At 42.1% G+C, this 22070-nt stretch overlaps 1 protein-coding gene across 1 annotated transcript; it reads left to right on the top strand.

The window, feature by feature from the left end:
* Positions 1 to 60: 60 nt before the first annotated feature.
* TKT (transketolase) lies at positions 61 to 22035 on the top strand. Its single transcript, XM_063164630.1, has 14 exons — positions 61 to 269; positions 4954 to 5071; positions 6443 to 6556; positions 7205 to 7302; positions 8966 to 9157; positions 9964 to 10082; positions 10905 to 11098; positions 11617 to 11781; positions 12394 to 12550; positions 16968 to 17098; positions 18114 to 18197; positions 18372 to 18465; positions 20052 to 20174; positions 21741 to 22035. The coding sequence occupies exons 1-14, from the start codon at positions 163 to 165 to the stop codon at positions 21926 to 21928; spliced, it is 1884 nt and encodes a 627-aa protein (XP_063020700.1). The 5' UTR covers positions 61 to 162; the 3' UTR covers positions 21929 to 22035.
* The last annotated feature ends 35 nt before the right edge of the window (positions 22036 to 22070 follow it).

The raw sequence follows: 22070 nt of genomic DNA, 5'->3' as shown, positions 1-22070 counted from the left end.
CTCTCTCCGCCCCCTCGCTCCTCTCCCCTCCCCCGCGCTCCTCTCTCCGCCCCAGCGCTCGGCCCCGGTGAGCCGCGCCGCCGCATCGCAAAGCCCGTCCTCAGAGCAGGTCCAGCCGCCACCGCCCGAGACCCGCCGCCGCAGCCCTCCCGCGTCGCACACATGGAGGATTACCACAAACCCGACCAGCAGACGCTGCAGGCGCTGAAGGACACGGCCAACCGGCTCCGCATCAGCTCCATCAAGGCCACGACCGCGGCCGGCTCCGGGTGAGTGAGAGAGGCGGGCGTGGAGCGACTCAGCCCCGGCCGCACACCAGAGCCGCGCTCCCGCATCCCGGGGCTGCATCCGGCCTCGGCGTGGTGCGGGGAGGGGCCGTGCCGGGCTCCCGCTGCCCGAGACGCTCCGGTGCCCGGGGCACAGCCCCCGGTCCCGCGGTCCGCTTCCCGCCCGCAGCGCGGGGATGCGCCGGGCCCGGCCGCGGGAGCGCTGGGGCGGCGTGCGCGGGGATGGGCAGCGGGCAGGGCCGATCCCGCCGGAGCCCCCGGCGCTGATGGATGCGCAGGAGACACGTGTGGAAATGGCGGCCGGGGGCTCCGCGGGCACAGCCCGCCCGGGCCGGGCCACGCCGGTCGCCGGTGCCGCCTGGTGTTGTGACTGGGAGAGAATGCTAAGTTGGGGCAGGACTGGAAACCAAAGAATTTGTGCCCGAGGCGCAAGCGGCTTCTTTTTCATTGCGTGCCCGTCAGTTGGAACTAATTCTGCACAGAATTTCAAGTGAGCCCAAGTGGGATTATCTGTGCAATGCCCGCGGTCTCCAATGGGCAGTTTATTCAAGCCTCTGGACAGGATTTAGTGTGGGCTCTGATGTGTGCAGATTCCAGGGTTATCCTTTCTTTGATCGTGCTTTACCTATGGAAAAAAAAAATCTCTGCAAACAATCAGCTTTTAGTCATGTAAAATCAAAGCCATTTTTTTTTTTCTTCTTGAAAAATATATGAATGCTTCCATATAAAGTGCTGGGCTTTTTTTCTTTTTTACACATATTCCATCTTGTTGCAATTTCCTCCTTTGGCTCTCTTTGAAACTAGCTGCAGTGTTTAAAAAAATCTGACTGAATCCCTTGGATGCTGAGGTTTCTGTGAAGAAGGATGATGTGCAAAATATTATAAAGCTTCTTTGAATTGCCTTCCAGTCCCCACCCTGTGCCTGGCATGAGCTCCCTCACATGGCTCTCGGAGCTGAACTTTACTCGTTCCGTTTGCAGCCAGCAAGTGAAAGTGCTGCTGTTGTTCTTCCTGTGAAATGGGGTGTTGGATGCGGGAAAGCTCTCAGCAAGTCAGAGCAGTGCTTTTTTACAAATCTGTCTTGTTGGGTCCAGTCTGGAGAGAGAGGTATAGAATACCCAACAATTGCCCTTTTAATTCTTGATTTGTTTCAGAGCTGCAGTGTACAGTATTACACAAGTCTGTGTGAAAGTGTAATTTGAAAACTGTGTTTTGTAGAGCTTGGGCTTCTGTGTTCAGTTTCCAGTAATTATTTTAAGCAAGCAGCAGGGATGTGTGGTATCAGTTGTCACATCAACAGATAAAATTATTTCTCTGGTTTGTCTGATGTGCTGTTAAAGAATAAGGATCATACTACAGCCTCTGTTTCTCTTCCGTGGTCCACAAAATTCACCAGTAAAACCATTCTCACCATGCTGATGAAACAGTAAAAGTAGTTTTACTCAAGCTTTTTATTCCCTGGTTCATCTGTGCTACAATACTGAGTCCTTCTAGCACAAAGGCATTTCAGTAATCCCTCTGGTTTATTCTGCCACTGGAGTTGTGTAGTCTGAAATTATTACACAACTTGATAACAAGCAGATTATGAAAGATGGGCTCTTGAGAGAAGATTCTGTTGATAAGTAATATATTTTCTTAATAAGATTTGGTTGCCAAGATGATGGTGTAGTAATGTGCCCAAAAGACATTCAGTCTGTTGTGGAGTTAGGCAAAGCATGTACATTTCCAAAGCAGCTGTGCATTATGAATGTTTCCCAAAAACTGAGACAGTGTGCTTTGCTTAAATAGCTGGTGTGCACTGAGGATGGGAAAAGATGCTTGAATGGAAGTTAAGGTTAAATATAAGCTTCCAGTTAGTTAGAAATGTGAATTGTCATGATGGCTTTGATTTTGTTAAGGAAATACATGTTTGTTAAAGGTGTAGCTTGTAAAAACTGCAATAAAAGCACTTCAGAAGAAACAGGACCTGCCTACACTTTCAAGGAAGTAATTTCTGTGAACTGTGGCATGTATTGCAACATAAATGGTGGTGTGGTAGATATGTCACACCAGTTCTTGCAGTCTTTACTTCTTTTACCTTCTGCTAAAGAAAGTACAGTCTTTGTCTGGGCAAGACCTAACTCAGTCTGATCCTGAAGTTGCTCAAACACATCACTGAGTATTTCATCAGCTGGAGTGGAAAAATTCAGTGAACTGGAAAAAAAATTTTGCGCTCAAAATTACTTACGTGGGCAAAAATTTGATTCGTTTAGTTGTAAAGATTGACCATACTTGCTTTGGGGTGTGGAAGAGCTTTCTCTTTTAGATAAGTAGTCCACACATTCCCATTGAAATGGGTAGAGTGTCTGCTGTAGCTGATGATAAATTTCTGCAGTTTTGAAACAGTGTCTTGGCTTCCTAGAGCAGGATGGATACATTCTTAAAAGTGGAAGTTGCAAGAGTTTCTTAAGAGGCAGTTAAGTTTCATAATGGGTGATGTGATCACTTGTTGCAGATGATTTTTTCTTCAGTTTTTTTTTTTTTGTTTTGACTCAGTGTTCCATTTTAGCTTTCCACTGCTATCCTTTGAAATGTGTGGATACATGTAGATGGAACAAACATCAGTTGATTCACAGTAATAAAAAAAAACCCACAAAACGAACCTGGAGTATTATTTTACCCTTGTTTTGTGTGGATCCAGGATTTTGGTGTTCCAGTATGCTTTGGTTTGGTTTCCTATCGAAGGACGGTATTTCAAAGTTAAGGTTTTGGGGGTTTTTTATTTCAAATAGTAGAAATTAATTTAATTAACCTGTAGCTTTAACAAGATGTTTTTCCAATTTTCAGGTAATTTATTAAATTTTTCTACTTTTTTTTTTTATTTCCACATGCTACCATTTTAGGTGGTTTAAAACTTTTTTAATCAAGACCAGGAGTTCATAGAAGTATGGTTAAGTATAAAGTTAATAAAATTAAAGGAATGAAAGCTTTAAACAAGCATGTAAGGCTTATTGATTAACTCAAATATATGAATATTTACTAATATGTTTGAACCATGGTTTAAAGCTAATTCTCTTGGTTCCCTGTGTGTGAGTACTTACTAAGGGATCAACACTAACCATAATTTGTATTTTGCTAGTGTTTTGCATGTTTTTATTCTTTTATTACAGTTATGTTGGGGATATTGGGTGGGAAGGTTTATTACTATCAAAAGAAAATATTCTGGTTCACTTAGTGAAAGTGTTGTCTAATCCTAACATGCATGGTAAATGTACATGTAGGAAACAAAAGTGACACTTTCACAGTCAGTTTATCCTGTTTTACAAGGAGGATCAAATACTTGAAGAATAGCCTGCAAAAGATGAAAAGTAAATGTGGGTAGAAGAGGAAGTGAGAAGAAACAGCTTTTTCAACCTCCTTACTATTCATCATCCACTTTCCTGTACTTCAGTAGTGATGGCTGATGTCAAGAATTATGTTTATATCAGTAAAATCTGAAAAATGCTATTTTCCATATTCAATAAAGATTTTTAAGGAGCCTCCTTACCCCTTTTAAGCTTTATGGCAAGAGAAAACCAAGGCTGGTACCCCCAAGTGGTCAAATGGTGCCACCCACTCCAGGTGCATAAGAACTACAGTGATTATTATGTAAATTACAGTAATCTAGAGAAATAAAAGTAATTCTGTGTCCTTCTATTGCACTTCCAATGAAATATATACCTTGTCATGGAATAACTCCATATTTGCTACTTGCATGACCTCTTCACATAACTTTATGTTCACTTGGTACTTCATGGCACAGCTGCCTGTGAAATGGGCCTGTGTATTCCAAAGGCAAGTTATAGTTGAGTATGAATTCATGTGCTGTTATCCCAGACAATTCAATGGGAGAGACTACACAGATACTGAAAAATGTTTGATAAACCAACACATATAATATTTCAAACTTAAAGATGTAAATGTAGAAAATGTTAGTTCCCCTCCTAGCCAAAGATTAAGCAATTTAGTACTTTACAACATGTATCTGGGTGTTTACTGGAGACAGTAAATTTCCATATCCAGTTTCAACAGAAGATGAAAAAAAATTGCATTATTTAATGTCCTCTTTAAAAATCAGAATTCTTATTCTGTCAGCTCTAATGTGGTACAATGAAATGGTTCCTAAGTTATACTATTATAAATGTTCCAGAGCTCTCTGCAGAAGTTAATCTTGCATTACCAATCCCTGCACGTGCACCAGAGCCTGAACAAGTCCTGATGCCATGCTTTCAATTTCTCCACTCAGCGAGTGGCTCCAGTTCTGTGGAAAGCTGCCCTTGTTTCCTCTGCATTGGTGTGAATTTCTGCCACCAGATAAATCAGTGGAGTCTGATTTCAGGCCCAGGCTGAGTGTCCTGTGCTTCAGCCACCCCTTCAGGTGGTGGTCCTTGGCATGGAGAAGAAGGGAGACTTCTAAAAAACAAGTTCTTGAGCTATCAGCAGGGTCTTGATTGAACACCCATTTCAACCAGATCAGAGGCTCCCTCTGCCTCAAAGTATCTGATTAGCACAGGGGTGGGATATCAAACACTTCAGATTTGTGCATTTTAATGCTGGGGAGTTGGGGTCTGATGAAGTGATACTTTAAAGATGTGGTCCTGAGCAAACAGTAACACAAGTGGTAACCTTGGGTCTTCTTGACTTGTAGCCACCCTACATCATGTTGCAGTGCAGCAGAGATTATGTCTGTGCTGTTTTTCCATACCATGAGGTACAAAGTGCAAGACCCCAGAAACGCCAGCAACGACCGGTTTGTCCTTTCAAAGGTAAATAAATAATTACTGGTTTGCTGTCCTGTTACAGTCTGCTAGCAAAGAGCTGTCTGTCTGTAGATTTAATTGACTTGTCTTCTTTGACTTGTGTTTACATACACCTACATCTGCAGAGAAGTCTGTTGGAAATATCTGAGAGCCTGGAATTTGTCTGCTTCAGAAAGAAAGAAACTGGCTGAATTAAGTTACAACATAACTTAAAAACAGTTTTAAAAGGGTCTTTGTAATGTGTCCTGATAAGTCTTAACTCCACTATGTCAAGTTGTTATAATGTTAAATAATAAATATTATATTGTCTATACAATCTATCAGGATGCAGCAAGGTCTATTTTATTTTTCTAACAAGGCAGTTGCAGTTGGCTTTTGTGCTCATTGTTAAATGCAGCCCTGCTGTTCTGCCTGCAGCCATGTCACAGTGGGCTCCAATTCCTGCCAGCTTCTCAGGGAGCATTGCATGAAACAGGGCAGGTTAGTGAGTAGTTTGTAGATTGCACTCCTACTGTGTCAGCATGGTACTAAAGTCACTGTTACATCTGAAGCCACTGTGGGTCAGAAAACACTTAAACCCCAGTCTGTGCTGCCTGTTAGTGTTTCTGTCCCCTCCTACATTGTGTCCTTGCAAATCACAGGGATATATTATTCATATGGCATAAAGGCAGGTGAGGGCCTTCAGAAAACATAAAACATGGAAAAGATGGAAAACGTGGCAGATGAAGTGCTCCTGTGATGCACATTCCATCTCTGAGTCAGAGTCCCTCAGCAGTGCTGTGGAGCCCATGGTGAATGTCCTTGTGCTGGATGTAACTGCTGCCATGTCTGGTGGCCACTCTGAAAGAAGGAACTGAGTGAGAAGCAAGCAGTTGATGCTGAGGTGGTAAAACACTGAAAGTCACTTCCTCATGTTTACTTTAGCTCTCTAATTAATCAGTGTTTCTGTCCAGAGTTGCTAAATGGCTTCAAACCTCTGCCTGCTCTTTTGACTCCTGAGGACTCCAGGGGTGGAAGATGACTGCTCCACAAAGATGGAGTGGAAGGAGTGGAGTGGAAGATGACTGCTCTGAGTGTACAAAGCTTAAAACTTTGCCTGTTGTCACTCACTGCATTTAAGCCTGAGTACATTCATTCTGAAGGAAGCTCTAGTGAGATAACACTGCTCATCCTGCTGGGGTGCTGTAAGCAGGGGCATGGGGAACTTGGAAACAAGCATCAATGTGGTGTGTGCATTGTAAAAATGTTCAATAATTCCATGTCTTCCTGATGGGCACAAGAACCTGATTTCGGGGTCTGTCAGCTTTGTAGAGTTTTGTCCTGGTAGTTAGGAATTGTGAAACTTGTGTTTTGTTTACAATTTCTGTTTCTCTCTAGGGTCATGCAGCACCAATTTTGTATTCTGTTTGGGCAGAAGCTGGCTTTCTACAAGAAGCAGATTTACTGAACTTGAGGAAAATTGATTCTGTCCTAGAAGGACACCCAGTGCCAGTGAGTGCTCATAATCTTTGATATGAAAGTGTTTCCTCCTGTGAAACAACAAGTGTATGTATTTCACAGTGATTTTGGTTGCTAGCTGTTCAGTACAGGAAAGAGAGACTTCTAAGAAGGATGATGGCATTTATGGCTTCACAATTGAATTTGAATTTGAACTGTGTTTGAATGAGCATGTAGAAATGACCTTTATTGTAGTAGTAAAGTTCCCCTACAGCCCTGCATGGCAGTATTTTCCATTTCATAATAAATGTTTAGGTAAAGTTTCATCCAGGCTTCACTTGCCCTTTAAGCAGCTTTGAGGTATTTCAAGAGTTTACACCCAGCTTGGCCACTTCATTGGTCTTTCCATTCCCAGCCAGTTGTTTCAATTGATTCTTTTTTACACAGAATCATCAATTCTTAACTGTTGCCACCCAAAGAATAGCTGAGAAATTCCATTCCCTCTCAGAGTGCCCAGTTAGCTTGTGACAGTCAACATGAAGGAAATTGCATTGCAGGGAAATCAGGGGTTCAAGATTTAGAGGGACTTGCACATTGTTATGGCTGAGAAGCTGCATTTTGGTGCATGTTGAACCAGCTTCTAGCACTGGAAATTACTTCCTCTATTTCATAACTACAAAATAATCATCTTTTTATTCTCAGAGACAAGCCTTCACTGATGTGGCTACTGGATCCCTTGGGCAGGGTCTTGGCGCTGCTTGTGGAATGGCATACACTGGCAAATTCTTTGACAGAGCCAGGTAATTCCATTTTCATACTTCATGATTATTTAATGGGAAAATTTTGTTAAAATTAGATAGATAGATAGATAGATAGATAGATAGATAGATAGATAGATAGATAGATAGATAGATAGATTCATTCTCCTTTATTCAATCCCAAATCTGATTTCAAATTCAGGTTTTAAATGATAGATAATTACAAAGCTGTTGCCAGTGAAACTACCAAGGGTTTAAAGCTTAGCAACAATTAGTGCATATGTGTGTTTCTTTTGTGACCTGACAGCATTGCAAGCTGATGTTCCTGAACAGAGAAGACAGGGAGTTGTTGGAGGAGCCTCTAACTTCCAGAGAGTAACTGATATCCATTTTGAGACTGGATGAGTCCCTTTAGAAGGAAAGTGCAAGCTGGAGAGGTCTGTTCAAAGTCAGATGACAAATAATGGAGAAGGTTGGATAAGGACCCGTTATGGTCAATAATAGCATAATTGAATCATAAAGTAGGGCTCCAAAATGTTATCAGAAAGGCACTCAACTCCACAGAGACAAAAATGACTGCTCCTGCCATTTGTTTTGTGCACAAGAAAAGAAGATGTCTAAAGGCAAATCTGTATGAGGAGGAAAATAGCCTGATGTGGTTGATATATTTTATTTGACAGTTCTAGTACATCCAAGCATAGGCTGCCCAGTTAATGTGTCCTACACTTCACTAGCTTGAAATCATTTCTGTGAAAGATGACTTGCTGATTTTAATTGAGTTTAGCAGATGCTACGTGTGGAAAAAATCTAACTAGTGCTTACATGACAAAAGGAAAAGGTGGTCTTGCGTGCAGCACTGGGGAGCAGCTTAAGTGCAAGGAGTTCACATTTAGCTGAAGGCAGGTAGGAATCAGATCAAAAGTCTCTTATAGCTTCATGTTGAGTAAAAACAATATCACTGACAGCCATCTCAATTATTTTGTTTTAAAATTATATATTTGAAGAATAATTTACCTTTTTTTTTTTTTTTTTTCTTTTTGGTGGGTAATAAGCATTTACAAAGTTTTGTTGTCCAGAAGAAGAGTGGAAGTAAAAGACAAATGTTGTGGCTGAATTTGGTAGAGGTGATTCAGTACTCCTGCTGAGTTTTATCTAAATAAAGGGCTTCAGTGGTTGGAGAAATAGTCTACAAAGTCATTTAATGTTGGTTATCTTTTTACTGAACTCTGAATTTGTTATGCAGTATGCTTTAATCCATAGCTGAGCTCATCTACAGTTTTAGAGTTTCCTGGAATTAATTCCTGTTGGTTGTCCTTCCAGAGGGTATATGGGAGGAAGGAGGAAGCAGAGGTAACTGTCCCTGCATTGTTCAGGATCTTGCTGAGTCACAGTGACAGTGTTCAATGGGCTTGTTCAGTCAAGCCTTGCAGTGGGAGGCTTAAACTTGATTTTTTTTGAGACAAAGGCTTGGAAAGGAGTGCAGTATTTCTCATCTTATTTTTCTAACGTGTAACGGCTCATAACTATTTGAATTTGATTTGTCTAAGGTTATGTAACTTTAGCTGAGGTGAATGCATTGAACAATGGGAACTGAGTTTGGGATAGAAAAATGAGATGAATTCTTACCATGAATTATTGGAGGAGTTTTGATTTAATAGTGCTCACAAATCAAACCTAATTTATTTTCATTTTTAATTTCTTCTAGCTATCGAGTGTACTGTCTGCTTGGAGATGGAGAGTTATCTGAAGGCTCTGTTTGGGAGGCAATGGCCTTTGCTGGCTTTTACAAGCTTGATAATCTTGTTGCTATATTTGATATTAATCGTCTTGGACAAAGTGACCCTGCTCCTCTGCAGCATCACGTTGAAATCTACCAGAAACGCTGCGAGGCCTTTGGGTATGTGAGTGGGAGAAGCTCAGGATAATCTCTCATTTGAAAATGTATGTTCTGTTTGCTTCTCAGAATTGTTCAAATGAGCTTTCAGCTCTAAAGGATTCCATCAGCATGGAAGAGGGCCTTTCATAATGCCTGATATTGGTCGACTTTAGGGCTGCAGCAGGAATATTGGAAGTGGCAAAATTTGTTGGTTTTGAGGAAAAATAAGGACTGCTTGCACAGATAAATCTGTCAAGGGTCTTAAATCTGTTTTTAACATATCAAATTCAGATTTTATAACTGTGACCACATGTCCTATTATAGCAAGTAGATCAGAAAAAAACAGCATGGAAAGAGAATTCTTTGTGTATTGACTTTCATTTAGTTTCATATTTCTATGCAGATGCAAAATCCATGCTAAAAAAATGTCAGATACAATAGAAACCAAATCATGCCTGAGTGTTTGGGGTTTTTTTAATCAACGTCTATTGTCAGTTTTCATCTTATTTTTAGATGTTTGATTTGCTCTTGTGATTAAAAATGGCCATTATATCTGAAGAAATGTAGGATAACTTAGTTATCTGTGGGCTGTGAATTTTGCTCATAGTTGTTGATCCCCCTGTGACTCATTTTGCATTATAAAAAAGCAGCTGTGCTATTTTTTATGGTCTCAAATAAATGCTAGTTCGTGTTTCTGGCATACTTTGGGTCTCTTAAAAAGACACTGCACTGGAATGAAGTTAGTATTTGTTATTGTTATTGCTGACTACCAGAGAGTGTCACATGCTAAAACCCTTTAGAAACAGTTGATCTGTTTGTGTTCTTAGCTGGCATGCCATCATTGTGGATGGACACAGTGTGGAGGAGCTTTGCAAAGCCTTTGGCCAGGCCAAACATCAGCCAACAGCCATCATTGCAAAGACTTTCAAAGGCAAAGGCATATCAGGTAATAAAACAATTCTTGCTTTGCATACACACATAGATATGATGTACACCTAGTGCTGCAGTGCAGAGAGCTGCACATCTCAGCAACAGCTGCAGAAGGTCTTTGACCCTCTCTACCTGTCAGCAACATTATTGCTGAGAAAATTGGTTTGGTCCTGTCAGTGGGACGTGTGCCAGCTACGGAGTGTTCTGTCCCTGGGATGGAGCAAATGCACACTCAGTGTGTCAAGGGTTGCCATGATTTCCTGTAGCCACAGCTTTTAGCAGCACTCTGAGCTTGCCTTTCTGACCAGATAAATATTAGTAACAGCACAGAATATCATTCCTTTTCATTGAGTAAGCAAGCAAAGTTCATTATTTGCATAATAAGAGTCATCAGATAAGAGTCATCAGAAGCTATTAAAATAAAGCTGTAAAATATCAGATCTTGTTTGAATTGGACACCTTGGTTAACTGTTGTTTCAAACTTACCTGAGTTTGTTTAAATAGAACTGTTGAAATTTCATAGGAAATGTAAATGCTGATTTACTGGTTGCTTCCTGCCACACTGAGGTCTATTAGGGGCAAATTTACAAATCATTTCTGTAGAAGGTGCTGGGATTTTGTCACAAGTTTGGAATATATGTAATTTGATCATGTAAAATTCCTCCTCTTTGTTTAAATGTCTGTCTTAATGCAGCTGAATACTACTGCAATTGTTCAAGGAATTTCTTCCTTGGAAGAAAATACTGGACTGTCATACACCACTGCACTTTCATCTGGATAAAATCTGAAGCTAAATTGTTTTTATATTCTTACTTGTAATGTGACTTTAAATACACAGGTGTTGAAGATAAGGAAAGCTGGCATGGAAAGCCCCTTCCAAAAAATATGGCTGAACAAGTCATTCAGGAAATAGATGACAGAATCCAGAACAAGAAAAAACTTTCTCCAGCCCTTCCAGAAGAAGATGCACCTATAGTAAATATTAGAAACATTAAGATGCCATCTCCACCAACTTACAAAGTGGGAGAAAAGGTATTCCCTTCTTTTTCACTGATAGTCAGATATTTCAAAGTGTGAGACCGTTTAACAGGATGGCAGGAGGTTTTGTGTTATCTCTTCCCCCAGTTGCAACTACCCACCTCTTCTCAATAGGCAGACATTATTTCTGTAGTGTGACACAGTCAACTTGCTGGGTATCGAAAGGGTATATAAATATATTAAAATATGGAGATTCAAATCACTCTTCTTCATTTCATGATCATTATCAATTTTATAAACTATTTTATGTGCCTTTGAAATTGAAGAAACTCCTTGAGGTTCAGTGAATTTCTATGATTGGAAAGCAAGGTTTAAACATTTCCTAGTCAGATTGGTGGGGAGTTGCCCATTTCAGAACAGATGTATTTCTAATGCTTTGTTGTGGGTTTGTTTACTCTTCTGTGTGTCACCATTCTCATGTGTACTTTTGATACTGCTATCATTTGAAAACAATAAAACAGGAACAAAAAAGCAGGAAGCTACAGCAGCCCTGGTGTGTTTTCCTTTTGCAGTGGGCCACCCGCAAGGCTTACGGGGTTGCGCTTGCAAAACTGGGCCACGCCAACGATCGAGTGATTGCCCTGGATGGCGACACAAAGAACTCCACCTTCTCTGAGCTCTTCAAGAAGGAACATCCCAGTCGCTACATTGAGTGCTACATTGCTGAGCAGAACATGGTAACTGCTCCCTTGGCTTTGTTGAAAGATCAGTATGACCATTCAGTGTGAGTCCCCTCACGGTGGGGTCTAATACTTGTTTTTCAAATAAATGTGAGGTAATTGTAGCTAAAACCAATTTAGGAACTTTGTTCTAATTTCCAGTTTGCTAAAGAAGGGCCCTTTTAGTAAATACCAGTCCAAATAACACAGGTAAATCCATTCCCTCTTACTAATGATGATTTTTGTTTTCTGGAGATAGCAAGACCATGTCCATTGGACTGAGAACCTAAGCCTTTGATCCAGGAGAAGAAAGAGAGGGATAAGTCTTAAAAATCTTTGAATGGCTGCTTTAAGCAGATAAAGAAAAGAAGCTGCCAGTAAGAGACAACAATAACAGCTAGCAGTTGAAGCATGGAGCAGAGGAGATGCAGGAGAATAGATACTGGGAGGGTGAGTTGCCTCCTTTCCTTTCTGGAAATGCCAGCAATTAGAAGCAGGACTAAACAGAGATTTTTAATCTGCATTGAGAGCTTCTTGCTAAATTTTTAGGGCAAGAAGTCGCACAGACGATGTCCTAGGAACCACTGATAAATGAAGAATTCACTGTTCTTACCCAATGTCCAATTTCAGGTGAGCATTGCAGTTGGCTGTGCCACTCGTGACAGGACCGTTGCTTTTGCCAGCACCTTCGCCACCTTCTTCTCGCGGGCGTTCGACCAGATCCGCATGGCCGCCATCTCCGACAGCAACATCAACCTGTGCGGCTCCCACTGCGGCGTCTCCATCGGTAAGGGAGCCACAGTGTCCCCAGGCACTCCCTGGTGCCTGGCTGGCAGCCAGATGGACCCTGCTCTGGGCAGGGAAGCTGGGCTCTAGCTGGGTGCTGTAACAGTGGCAGCAGGGATAGCAGGAAGTTGTATTTGCAAGTCCACTTCTGTTGTGTTTAGAAAGAATGGGAAAAATTTCAAGCTGTCATCGGCCTTGTTTTGCCTCTTTGGCCCGATGAAAATAGGACTTTTCCCTGCAAGATTTCCTACTGTACAAGTACAGACTGATATATAGGGATTGGACTGAAACTGAAGGGTTCAGGTTCCATTTCATCTTTGCAGTTGATGAAAAAAAGAGAATATTTTTTCTGTGGAGAGAATAGTCATGTGCTTACTGTACCATTGTTTCCCAGTCTCTTACTGGGAATCTCTCTCTTACTAATGATAACTGGTTTTGCACAGATGCTCTTGTCCATCAATCTCAAAAACACTTTAGAGATCACACATTTGAAATAACTACTTCAACTTATCCCAGTATTTTTACTACTGAAATTGTTAATATGGTGATTAATAAAATCTGAAATCTCTTACATACTAATGAAACAGGAACTGTGAAGCTGTTACATAATTCAGAAAATTGAATCATAGAAAGTTTCGGTTGGAAAGATCTTAAAGGTCATCTCCTTCCAACTTCTCCCACTAAACTAGGTTGCTCAAAGTCAGGCAGGACTTACCCTTGGCTGTCTTGAATCACCTCCCTCTCCCCATGTGCCTCAGTACAGCTTCTAGGAGGATGGGTTCCAGGATCTTCCCAGGCACAGAGTGGTAGTTGGTAGTTCCCAGGATTCTCTCTTTTCCCCTATTTGAAACCAGGTGCAGTGTTTCCCTTTTTCCAGTCAGTGGGGACTCCACCTGGTGCTGCTGTGACTTTCGCTGGGGAATGTCTTGGCAGCTACTTCAGCCAATTCCCTCAGGACTCTGGGATGCATCTGCTCAGCTCCCATGGACTCTGTAGGCTGAGGTTCCTCAGGAGATCACAAGCCTGATCTGTTGTGGTTTAATCCCAGCTGGACACCAAGTACCACCCAGCCACTCACACACTGCCTGTCCCTGCAATGGGATTGGGAGGAGAATCAGAAAAAAACTTTAAAGTTAACTGCTACTACTACTAATAATAATAATTATAAAAATAAACTGAAAAGCACAATACCATTTCTCAACACCCACTGACCAATGCCCAGCCTGTCCCTGAGCTGTGGTCAGCCCCTTGGAGCCCCCCTCTTTCCCAGTCTCTATGCTGAGCATGGCATTCTGTGGTATGGAACATCCTTGTAGCCAGTTTGGGCCATGGTCCCTCCCAGCTATTTGTCCATCTCCTCCCTGGCAGAGGATGAGGACACTGAAAAGTCCTTGATTTAGGGTAACACCACACAGCAGCAACCAAAACATTGGTGTGTTATCAACAGCATTCTCATCCTAAATCCAAAACACTCCACTGTACCAGCTAAGAAAAAAAAATGAACTATCCCAGCCAAACCCAGGATGTCTGACAGCAGAAAGAACTTTGCTTGTCCAGACCCTGTCCTGGTGTGGGAAAAGGGTTTGCCAGTGGAGACCAAGGCAGCAGAGTCAGCACACCTCAGTCCAGCTGGCTGAAGGCCCTCACCAGCAGAGCCTTCTCTGGTCTTGGCTTCCCACTGTCACTGTTTGGAGCACGTCAGATCATAGTGGGGTTGGCTTTGGTTTGAAGGAGGAAAAGAATTTTATTTTTAATCTGAAATGCATAGACATGACCCATGAAAACAGGAACAGACTTGCATACCAAGAAGAAAAATGCAAGTAGACATTCATGCTTGAAAAACTAGTAGGTATTTGTAGGGAAAGTGAAAGAGAAGGAGAGCTGACAGGGGTAGTAAATTAAGGTTCACTGCCTACATCAGTTTTTCAGTTGATTTAATAGTTTTGGCTGGCAGTAAGGTTTGGCAGAGTTGGATGGGGGTTTTTTTCATTTAAAACAAAATAGTTAACTTGATCTGTAATATTGGTAAAGATTTAAAGATGCTTCATAAACACGTGTAATCTCATCCCAAACTTCAAACTTACCTGTAGCAGTGCAGTTCTCTGGAGCAGACTCTGTACATATTGTATATGTAATTGAGGGAGGGATTCTATTACAAGCCTCTTTTTAAAATCAGTCCTTCCACTTTCAGACTTCTAGCAAGCAGAGTGTTGATGTAAAAGCCAAGTAGCTTTGGTCTTTGCTGATTTAGGAAGATGAAACTCTTTTGGGTTACCCAAATTGTCTCCTAGAACTACACTTCCAAGTTTCAATTTTCAGCACATGAAATGTTCTGCTGGGAGCTGTGATGGTGAAGTGCAGACTTGGATTTATAAAGTTGTTTGAGGTACAAATCTCATTCAAGCCTCAACTTGATTTTCAAAAAAGAATTTCAACTGAAAGTTTTGCAACTTATATTAAGAGCTATATAAAGTTTTATAAAGAGTTATATGATGTTAATGTAAGTTTTGCAATTTATATGAAGAGTTATAAAGAAAGTTATTCAGAGAAATCCTTTAGCAGTTAAAAAATTCAATTTTAAATGAAAGGGTATGAATGAAGCATACTTCCTATTAGAACTTTGGGCCTGCATGGAACTCCAAATCTGCATGCAATTCAGAATCCAATCTGGACCTGTGGTGAAAATTGAAGTTTTATGTATGCAGTTCTAGGCAGACCTGGGCTTCTACTGCACTGAAATTTGAACCATTAAACTTATGAGAAATAGCTATCACAATGACCTTCTGTACAAGTTCACTCCTAGACCAATAGTTGCTGATGGACTGAAACATTAAATAAGTTATAAGGTCATAAAAGTATAATGGAAAAATCTGTATTTTTCAAACTGAACATACAGAAAAAGAAATCATAGCGTACATGTGTCAGAAATAGAAATATCAATTGTTTAGACTGTTTTATATTCTGGACATTTGCTACTGCTCATATTAAGCATTTACTTCTTTTATTAAGCTATAAATCTAAGTTTTGCAGATGTAATTGAGAATTATACTCTCATTTGATCTGTTGTATTCCAAAACCATATAAATTTACATTTTCATAAAGACTTGGGGCCAGACTCAACTTGATTCCAGTCTGTAAGTTACTTTGAATTGAATTGAGGAGCTTGGAATGTTGGTGGTATTGGCACCACCATAGCAAAAGCAGGACAAGCATAAGTAACTCTCTGCATTCGATAATATTCAGATTCAGGATATTAAAATTATCACCTGATAATTTTATTCTTCATCATTTCATTTTCCTTCTATGCCTTCATTGTGCGAGTGCATTTTAGGAAAGGAAATGCCCACTGGATCCCTCTCACTCAGAGTACACTCATTTAGAAACTGTGATGTTGAGAGGGTATCTTCATGTCATGATTGAAAGCCAAGACAATTCCTTTTCCTGGTCTGTGCTTACTTCATTAGTAATGTGCAGTGGCAGAGTTCAATAATTGATCTCTTTAACGTGTTTAAAGTTCTTCAGAATTTTGTGCTGCTCTTAGGAACATATTCTCCTCCTTCCTCGTGAACTCGTCCTTCTTGAATAACAGGTAGTGGGTGCATGTGGGAAGGCTCCTAGCCCTGCTGCTGCAGGCTGTGACATGAGTGGATTCTGGGCTCTGTGCATGGCTGCTTCGGAGCAGTGCCATTCCCAAAGCTCCCTTACATAAGGTCACTGGGGGCGGGGGGTGTTGTGGTGGTTGTTTCTTTAACCATGGAAAATCATGGCACCCAGCACGTGTCCTGCCTAACAGTTCCTTTTCAGAGATCTGTGCTATGAGGTGCTTGAGTTGTTAAAATAACAACACAGATGCCCTATTGCTCCTTAAAAGACCTTTTTACAGCATTAAAAAGTACATACATACCTTTCATTTAATCTTGAAATCAGCCTAAGAATTTGAGAGTAGTTGTGCTAATTGCACTCTCCCTTTCCTATGGGACACATGCAATTCTCCCTTCACATTTCCAGCAGTTTAAATCTGGAGGAACACTTATTGACAAGTATAAATTTTGCCTCAGCACATGTAAATCTAAAGATGTTCGGATATCTTGTGACCCTCTTTCTGTATCTGTACCCCTCCTATTTGGTTATATTCCTTTTGTGTTGTTTTATTGTTATACTTTATTTCCTATTTTTTCTTTTTAATCCCAGTTTTCTTTCTTTTTAGTCTCTTTCTATCCTTATTTACTGTTTAGATGGTTCCAAGTTTAAGGAGAAGATGATTCTTTTCTCAAGCAGGTAGACTTGCATGTTGTGTGTGTGCCTGATTTTATCCTTTTCTCCTTTTTTGCTTGGTTTACGTTGAACCTCACTTCTATATTGAGTGATTGTCAAAAATGTGAACTTGCTCCCTTGTAACCCTGCTTTAATTCTTCCAGGTGAGGATGGGCCATCTCAGATGGGGCTGGAGGATCTGAGCATGTTCCGGGCTATTCCCAACTCCACTGTGTTTTACCCCAGTGATGCTGTAGCCACTGAAAAAGCAGTGGAAATAGCTGCCAACACCAAGGTTTGCATCAGAGTATTTCTGAGCCAGAAAATAATTCTGGCTTTTGTACTACTCTTGTTGCTTCTGGCATGTTTCTTGCATGTCTCTACCCACGTAAATTCTTCCCAAGGCTCCACTGGGGCAGTGGGATGTTTTCTTTTCAAGGAAAGGTTGCAGACATTCTGTCCAGGCTGGTGCAGAATGAACAATCTTGAATGCTGTGGGCCAGATTTGGGGAGATGTAAATGATTGCACAAGTGCAGTTTGAATCTATATTAAATTAAAGTGTAGGTCTTTAGCAAACCTAAAAGTGCTCTCCTAGTACCTTATCTCTGGGTTCAAACTTGAAGCTGGATATGGAAAGATAAATCTCTATATTGAGGATTTTGATCATCTCCTTGATCAGTATTTTCCTTGGCTGCCATGAAGTTTTTCTTGAGAAAGGAGAAAATTATCTGAAAAAATCCAATCTTGCTACTACAGGTTTCTAGTGAAGGAGTGTAACAAATATGATGAGTGGTTTGTGGAAAAAAAGATGGGAGGTGGGGAAAGAAGTAGGAAGAACAGATTAAAGTACAAGTTTGCTACTTCAGGGCATCTGAACTTTAACTGATGAAAAGCCTTTTTCCTTGCTTTCAACCAAGCATTCTTCTCCAATTTAAAATTGACAAAGTGAAAGTTGCACAGGTATGGTAAGGTTCCAAGAGTCTAATTAACTCAAGTAGGATTCTCCATTTCCACAAGAGAACAAAAGAGAGATAAGTATCTTGGAATCAGAAAGGAAATTGCGAGTTATCAGTGTGCTTTAAGAGGAGGTGAAGTGTTTTGTACTGCTTGAAGCAATCAGCTGTCACAAGGGACTAATGGGAATTGGTGGGGCAGAATTTACTTATAAGAACCAGAGGCAACACAGGAGGGTGAACATCAGACAAATAGAAAAAGTCATTTTTTCTGTATTTTTTGTATAGGATTTATCAACTAGAATGTTAACACTTTTCTGTTTTATTAAATTCTACCATGTTTACCTCGGAAACAGGGCATTTGTTTCATCAGAACCAGTCGTCCTGAAAACCCTGTCATTTACAACAACAATGAGGACTTCCATATTGGACAGGCAAAGGTAAATACTGCACAGATAAAGAGAATCAGAAAAATATGCAGTGTTCCCTTTGTAAAAGCCCTTTTGCCTCTAAAGTGTTGCAAAGATTTGATCTTTTCATTAAAATCTCTAGAAATGTAAAAAAAACCCCAGTAAGATTAAGTGTTAAAAACACATGGACATGTTTTCTTGCAGGTGGTTTTGAAGAGTAAGGATGACCAAGTGACTGTGATTGGAGCAGGAGTCACTCTGCATGAAGCACTGGCTGCAGCAGAGCAGCTGAGAAAAGGTGGGGCTTTTTTCCCTTTGTCATGTAACACCAAAAAAAATCAATACCAGTCAGCCTAAGTGCTCACCCTTTGTACTGGTAAACATGAATGACACTGTTCAGGCAGCTGGTCAGGCACTGTTAGCTGAAACTGCAACACAGCATGCAGCTGCCAGTCTCACCTAATGGAGGAGGTTTTCGTTGGCTTAGCAGCATCTGTAGCCATGAAAATTGACAACAGATCACACCAGGGTCTCATTAGAATTGCTGATCTGTGGTAGGGCCCTGTGGGCAGAGCCTTGGGGACACTGTGTGAGAAGCAGGAGTGGCACCCAGTCTGCTACAGCACAATCAGCTGCAAACAGGCTGGAGCCAGGTCCCAAAGCACAGCTTGTCACCTGTGTGTGCCCATGGGCACCTGGCCCTGGGCTGGGCTCACTGCTGACCTGGGTTCCTTTGAATGCAGCAACTCTGAACCACTGTGGGAGGGGCACAAATCTATGGCAGTGCTCAAGCCACTGACATCTCACAGCAATGGTAACCCTTCAATGACACAAGAGAAAGAAACCATCAAAAACCCATCTGTGAGTCAGGAGCCTCTCCTCAGGAAGAGATTACAAATAGCAGGAGATAATACAGTAATGCTGCTGTGGCTTATGGGGAGCTTTGTGTGCAGCATCTGGGTGGACTGATACTTTGTCATGACCTTCAGTCACCAGGCTTAGGACATTTTGAAAGTTGTATTTTCAGAACCATTGTTATTTTTCTACACTTACCATGCTTTACAGTGCTCTGCTGCTCTTGAAGTCTGAGTAATCACCTCTGGAGAGATAATCCCACAGTGCAGAGGCAAAGTCTAATATCTAAAATGTATTGGCCACTAAAGAGCCTTCAGTCACAAAATGACAATAGGGCCTCTTCATGTGTAGGAATCCAGCCCAGTGTTCAGCCAGCCAGGATCAGAGACAACCTCACACAATTGCTATTCTTTATAAACAATTGCCATTTGTGTGCAGCTTTAATGAGCCATTGGGCCTGCCTTACGAGGGCAGGGCAGATCTGGGTTTGGTGCCAACAAACCTTAAGGGTGCCCTGGTAGGGCTGGGCAGCTCAGACAGGCACGCCTGAGAGGTGGCAGCCTGCAGTGAAGAAAGAATTCAGAATGCCTACACACCAAAGAATCAGGTGGAAATTGCACTTGGCTTGACAATAAAGGTTAAATAAAGGTCTGGGGAAAAAATTACAATTGACAGCCTGAGTAAGGAGGATTTCTCTGGTGACTGAATTCTCTCTTACCTGGGGAAAGCCAGTTACATTACTTTTTACCAGGGTGCTCCTGGTAACCTTGAGTCCCTCATCCAAGCCTCCTCCATCATGTCTGTGAATAAATGGGTATCACTATTCCACAAGGTCCATGGAGAAAGAATACATATAGAAATTAGGCTTGGCTAGGTTCTGTGGTAGATGAGCCATAGGTACAGCTACCTGGCAGTTCATGTGGGCAGTTCTCATAATGGTCTAGGAGATCACAGCCATTGTCTGTACCACTGGCATTGTCTTGCATGTTGCAGTTCATTGTTGCAAATAATTTTCATTTGTTCATGCAGAAAAGATCTACATCCGTGTGATTGATCCCTTCACCATAAAGCCCCTGGATAAGAAGACAATACTTGAAAATGCAAGAGCAACCAAGGGCAGAATCATCACTGTTGAGGACCATTACCATGAAGGTAAGAAGGGTCTGGGAAGTCACAGCACTCAGAAGCTGGAAGTTCCCAGCTTCTGACCTGACAGAGGAGTATGAGACCTGATGCTGTCATCTCATGAAAGCAAAAGAGAGATTTCAGTTTTTTTTGGTGCTGTTAGAATTATAAAGTGACACTGAGGATTGAAAGGCTCCAAAGATTTAAGGGGTAATCAGGGCTGTCTTTCTGATTCACTTGGCCTTGTGTGCCCTTTCTGTGCTTGGTCCAAGAGAAGTCTGGATTCATTTGTGCCCAGTGAAATTGTAAATTCCTGCTATGCTGCAGGGGATCTGCTCAGAGAGCTCTCTGAAAGGCTGCACAGCAGCTTCTTTGCAGATGTGAAATTGCAAGAGAGACCATTGCTGTGCAGGTTTAAGTACTCCATGTGTCCAAAAGCTTGGCTCCAGGTTACCTGAAATCAGATGGTTTGGGCAGTTTCCATAGTTTTTCCACAGTTACTCTGGGATAAATTCCTCCCTATTTCTTCTCCACCACCATAGATATCTACTAACAGAAATCAGTAGATATAGTTATGAGAATATTATCTTAAATTAAGGTGAACATCACTCCGGCCGGGTACCTGAAGTGAGCTGGTTCTACTGTAAGTGCTGGATACTCCATGCTTTTGTCCCAGACTATGGATGGTGATAGATACCTGAACCTCTTCATTTTCTAGCTCAATGTTCAGCTCTGGATAAGCATTTTACTGCTTGCAAGACAGCAGAGTCTTAACTGTGAGGTGCTGAGCAGCGGCTCTGTGCTGGCACAGTGCTCTGTGGTGCAGGCAGGGCAGGTGTCTGTGCTTGCAGGCCCCATCCCACTGAGCTCACCAGCTGCATCCACAGAGGGGCATCTGGCTGCAGGCTCAGCTTGGTTAAATCCCACCATGCCAGGAGCTGTGAGCAGCCCTGTGATCCTGGAAACACTCTCTGAAGGGTAGCACTAAGGTGTCCCTTCTACCAGGTTTTACAGCACATGCTTTTGACCCAAGTCCTGTTTTCTTCTTCCTTGGTACCTCTGCTTCCAGTGTCTCTCCTGCCTCCATGCAGTGCCCATTGCATCCTTTGTGCTTGTGACTGATAGTGAGTCAGAGGTGAGCTCTGAGCAAAGGTTTGAATACATTACATAACCCAGAGAGGTGCCCAGCAGCACGTACAGACATGTGAAAAGATGGAGCTCTGAGCTGCTGAGATTGGTTGGAATTTCAGCACGTTAAGTACACTTGTAAATGCTCTTCAGTCAAAGTGTATTTTTAAACCTGGCTCCTGGTGGCTGATGCTGAGGTGGTGAGAGCTTGCTGACAATCCTGTGCCCTTGAGAGGCAGGTGTGTCCTGCTGCTTATGGCTGAGTACTTCAGAAAAGGCAGCCTGCTTGTCCTCAGGATGCCTTTGGCACAGGACAGGCTTTTCAGTTCGCAGTCAGCCCACTCAGACACGTGTGACTGGTGTTCTCCTGAGGCTGGGATGGAGGCTGGTAGGTGCAGGCCCCACACACAGTGTGGGTGTTCTGCTGGGACGCTCCCTCAGTGCCGTATCTCCCTCTCTCCGCAGGCGGCATGGGCGAAGCCGTGTGCGCCGCCGTGGTGGGCGAGCCCGGCGTCACCGTCACTCGCCTGGCCGTGTCCCACGTGCCCCGCAGCGGGAAGCCAGCGGAGCTGCTGAGGATGTTTGGCATTGACAAGGATGCCATCATGCAGGCGGTGAGGGCAGCCCTGTCCAAGTCCAGGAACGCCGAGTAGACGGGAGCATCTCGTGCTGTGTAACAAGGAGCTGCGTTCGGAGAGGTTAAGGCAGGCAAAGGTGCTTTATGTAGAGAGTTCTAATAAAATACCAGCTTAAAAAACTTTCTGGGGTTTCATCTCTTCTTTTCTATGTGAGGTT

The sequence above is a fragment of the Melospiza melodia genome, chromosome 10, assembly GCF_035770615.1.
Source record: "Melospiza melodia melodia isolate bMelMel2 chromosome 10, bMelMel2.pri, whole genome shotgun sequence".
Lineage (NCBI taxonomy): Eukaryota > Metazoa > Chordata > Aves > Passeriformes > Passerellidae > Melospiza > Melospiza melodia.
This window is presented reverse-complemented; position numbering and strand designations above follow the sequence as displayed.